The following is a 4,495-nucleotide window of genomic DNA, read 5'->3' on the forward strand; positions in this document are numbered from 1 at the left end:
TTGATGTTTCTATCTCTCTCCCTCTCCCCTCCTCTCTGAAGTCAATAAAAATATATTTTTTAACAGGTTAGTGGTTCAAGATGTGAGGAGAACAGAATTGTTTATCTTAAATATGCAAACAAACAAAAAAGATAACACAGTTGACCCTTAAACAATATGAGGGTTAGGGGTGCAAACACCAATGCACTCAAAATTCCACTTACAACATTTGATTCCCCAACTTAACCATAGTTGGCCCTTAAGCATCCACACATTCAACCAATGGCAGATGTAAAACAGTATATTGTTTTTATTCTGGGTTTGAAATGCAAAAATACTGTTTTCAATCCACAGTTACTGAAAGCTGCAGATGAGAAATCCAAGGATACCCAAGGGCCAACAGTATTTATGGAAAAACCCGAGGCTAAGTGGACCTGTGCAATCCAAATCCATGTTGTTCAAGATCAACTATACAACAAGACACAGGTTAATTCTACACAATGAGATTATCATCATTTTTAAGTTATATATATTTTTCTGTTTTCTGTAAATTCTTTTATAATTAAAAAATAGAAATAGATTACAACTTGCAGGAAAAAAAGTTCTGTTTGCAAAAGGAGAGGGTTAGTTATGTGACAGAAAGGGCAGTCTCTGCATGGAACAGGCCATGGAACGGGCAGGCACAGGGGAGGACACAAGGACTCCTTGCCCTGCCCTGGCCTGGCCAGTGGAGGCAGGGAGGAGCCCAGAATAACCCGCTCTTTCATACCTTCCCTCCACACACCAGCTTCCATGAAAGTCTGTGACAGACGGAGAGCTCACTGCTCTGGCCTGAGTCATGCCAACCCAGGCTCTGCTGCCCATCCTGCTTCTCTGTGTTCTGCTGCTGCAGGCCCAGTGAGGACCCTGTAATAAGAATGTGCCATGTAAGTGATGTGCTGAGTGGCTGGGATGGGGAGGGGGAAGAAGGGGCTGTGTCCAGCTAAGGACGACCTGGGACTTGAACATTTTAGCACATCCAGCTCTGACCACAGGACTTTAAAGACTCCGGGTCCTTCCAAATCATGGCCTTCCAGCCCTCTTACTGGGCCCTGGGACTAGTGATGGGACTGGAGGGCAACCTACATCTTTTTATTCTCCATTCTCAAAGTCCAGAGACATATGGTGCATACAATAGTGAAAGGTGCACAGAGCTGAGTCAGACAGTAAAACAAAACAACTATCCCTTGATTTATACACATATGTCACAGATCAACATCCAGAGATGTTTATGGGAGTGGGTCTAGAATTAAAGGATATTGGGAAAGCAAATTTTGGGGTGTAAAGCGTCAACTTAAAATTATTATTAGAGGACCAGGATAATGACAGTGGAAGAAAAATATTACAAATGTTATGTTGAGGGGAAGGGCAGACAGTGACAAGAGGAGAGGGTGGAGAGGCAAGTTAATCTTCTCTGGACTCTGCAAATTCTGGACAGTAAGGGGAGGGGTTACAGAGGTCTTAGACTGCTCTGAGTTCTCAGAGTCAGAGTGTAATTTTTGGGGTAACTTCACCAAGGCCATGAATAATATGAGAGACAGGGTCCTGCCTGCAGAAGTATGGAGAGGGTCAGGAAGCCCAGGCATTGATCTGTATTGGTGGAGAATGGAGGTAATGAATTGAAGATACTATTAATCACTAGGATTTTGTGAGGGGCAGAAAGTGAGATGCCTAAAAAGTCTAAGAATGTCATGAGTGGGATGTGTCTCGGGTCTTGAAGGAGGCTATTCATTTTAAAAGGGTGCTCTGTGGCGGGGTTGGGGGAGTATATTGACCTTGCTTCTGCTGTTTCAGGTACACCACCACCCAAAGACATCAAGGTCTATAAGAAGACATTCAATGTATTGTTGTCCAGACGTGTCTGTAAACAAGACCAAGATTGTCAAGCAGGTGACACGTGCTGTTTAAGCCTCTGTGGGAGAATTTGCATGAGCAAGCTTCTCTGAGTGGGACAGGGGGCTGGGCTATACATCCTGTTCCCCCAGCCCTCCATTTAACACTAAAGAACAAAGACCTCAAATCTCAGGCACAGGACTGTCAATAGCAATGCCACCCTCCTCACTGTCTGTATGGCTTGTTTCTGACAAATAAACCAGAGCAAATGCCCTAGGACCTGCCTATTTTATTCCTAGTGCTTGTGATCATTGAGAACCCAGTGCAGACCCCAGCATACCCCCATCTCTCTTGGTCCTGGTCCCTGATCCCTCTCCCCTTGTCATGCTTCTCTGCTCTCTCTCCCTTTGGCCCATGCACTCCTGCCAGGTCCCCAGAAGCCCAGCCCTCTTGTTGCTCTGCTCACTGAACCAGTACTCCCAGGGGGAGAAACTGCTCAAGGGTGGCATCCCCCAGTGCTAAAGAGAACATCCTCACCCTGGAGTCACAAGAGCCAAGTTAATCATGAGCTAGGTGGAGGCTAAACCCTGGGGCACAGAGTCTGAGGCCCCCAGGAAGACCTTTTCTTTAACTTGCCCCAGCCCTGTCCATTTCTTCTCCCTCTCCTTGTAAAAATCAGGTAACTATCCTATATAATAAAGAGGTAATATGCAAATTGCCATCACTCCAACACACAAGATGACCGCCCCATGTGGTTTAAGATGGCCGCCCCTATGTGGACACAAGATGGCCAGCAGGGGAGGGCAGTTGGGGGGGATCAGGCCTTCAAGGGAGGGCAGTTTTGGGGGACCTAGGCTTGCAGGGGAGGGCAGTTGGAGGGGACCCAGCCTGCAGGGGAGGGCATTTGGGGGGAATCAGGCCTTCAAGGGAGGGCAGTTGGGGGATCCAGGCCTGCAGGGGATGGCAGTTAGGGGTGACTGGGCTGGCAGGGGAGGGTAGTTGGGGGGGACCAGGATGCAGAGGAGAGCAGTTGGGGGTGACTGGGCTGGCAAGGGAGGGCAGTTAGGGGTGACCAGGCTGGCAGGGGAGGGCAGTTGGAAGCAACCGGGCTGGCAGGGGAGCAGTTAGGCATTGATCAGGCTGGCAGGAGAGTGGTTAGGGGGTGATCAGGCTGGCAGGCATAAACGGTTAGGGGCAATCAGGCAGGCAGGCAGGCAAGTGGTTTGGAGCCAGCAGTCCTGGATTGTGAAAGGGATCCCAGATTGGAGAGAGTGCAGGCTGGGCTGAGGGACACACACACACACACACACACACACACACACCCGCCCCGTGCATGAATTTTGCGCACCAGGCCTCTAGTCTCTTTATAATGAAGAAAATGAATCCCAGAGTAGTTAAGTGACATGCCCAAGGCCAAAGAGAGTGACAGGCCATTCATGATATGGCTAGAGAAGGGTGTTTCCTCTGGGCCCCCTGTTTGCTCACTTCTTTTTTTAAATCTTTATTGTTGAAAGTATTATATATGTCCCCTTTTTTCTTATTGACCCCTTCTAGCCTGCCCCAGGATTTCACCACCCTATTGTCTGTGTCCATGGGTTATGCATATATGCATACAAGTTCTTTGGTTGATCTCTCCCCACCCACCCACTATTCCCCGCCTTCCCTCTGAGATTTGACAGTCTGTTCCATGCGTCTATGTCACTGGATCTATTTTGTTCAACAGTTTATTTTGTTCATTAGAGTCCATCTATGAGTGAGATCATGTGATACTTGTCTTTCTCTGACTGGCTTATTTTGCTTAGCATCATACTTTCCAGGTCCCTCCATGCTGTCTCAAAGGGTAAGACATCCTTCTTTTTTACTGCAGCACAGTATTCCATGTTGTACACGTACCACAACTCTTTTTATCCACTCATCTACTGATGGAGCTGGAGCTAGATCCAGGGGCTGAGTCCTGTGAGGCCAATCGGGACTTGGCATCAAGTGTGGAGAACTCAGGCAGGCAGCCCATGCTGGAGGCAGGTGTGCAGTGTGACACTCCAGTCCAGTGCTTCCTGCTGGGCATCAATGCAGGAGACATCAGAGGAGGAAATCTGCCTCCATCAGGCCAGAGCCTCTGACCCACCTCAGAAGCATCACAGGGCTCCTGGTATTAAGGATCTTCTCCATCTGTACTAAGAGCTGCTCTTGGGCCAGGGGGCCTTGGGAAAGAGGTCATGACCAACCACCAGCACAGCCATCATCGGAGTGGGTAGGTGGGTAGGGATGCTCTACAGCAATTCTTATTTGGTTCTTTCTCAGATTCCTCACTCTCCAACTGTCTTCCTAGTGCTTAGCCTGCCTCAAACACCCTCAGAGAAACTATTAAGAGAGGCAAGGTAGCCCTGACTGGTTTAGCTCAGTGGATAGAGCATCGGCCTGTGGACTGAAGGGTCTCAGGTTCAATTCTGGTCAAGGGCATGTACCTTGGTTGTGGGCAGATCCCCAGTGGGTGGTGTGCAGGAGGCAGCTGATCAATGTTTCTCTCTCATTGATGTTTCTGACTCTCTATCTCTCTCCCTTCCTCTCTTTAAAAAAATCAATAATATATATATTTTTTTTTAAAAAAAAAGAGAGGCAAGGTTACCTGCCAGGGCTCACATAA

At 48.1% G+C, this 4,495-nt stretch overlaps 1 protein-coding gene across 1 annotated transcript; it reads left to right on the plus strand.

The window, feature by feature from the left end:
* Positions 1-817: 817 nt before the first annotated feature.
* LOC139013507 (WAP four-disulfide core domain protein 10A-like) lies at positions 818-1,964 on the plus strand. The gene is made up of 2 exons (XM_070419516.1): positions 818-876; positions 1,874-1,964. The coding sequence occupies exons 1-2, from the start codon at positions 818-820 to the stop codon at positions 1,962-1,964; spliced, it is 150 nt and encodes a 49-aa protein (XP_070275617.1).
* Positions 1,965-4,495: the final 2,531 nt, after the last annotated feature.

The sequence above is a fragment of the Myotis yumanensis genome, unplaced genomic scaffold (assembly GCF_028538775.1).
Source record: "Myotis yumanensis isolate MYYU_CA2020_CCGP unplaced genomic scaffold, mMyoYum1.0.hap1 SCAF_7, whole genome shotgun sequence".
NCBI lineage: Eukaryota > Metazoa > Chordata > Mammalia > Chiroptera > Vespertilionidae > Myotis > Myotis yumanensis.

Coding starts and splice junctions, on each gene's coding strand:
- LOC139013507 (XM_070419516.1), top strand. CDS start 818: ATGCCAACCCAGGCTCTGCTGCCCATCCTGCTTCTCTGTGTTCTGCTG. Junction 877..1,873: donor GTTCTGCTGCTGCAGGCCCA/GTGAGGACCCTG, acceptor ATTGTTGTCCAG/ACGTGTCTGTAAACAAGACC.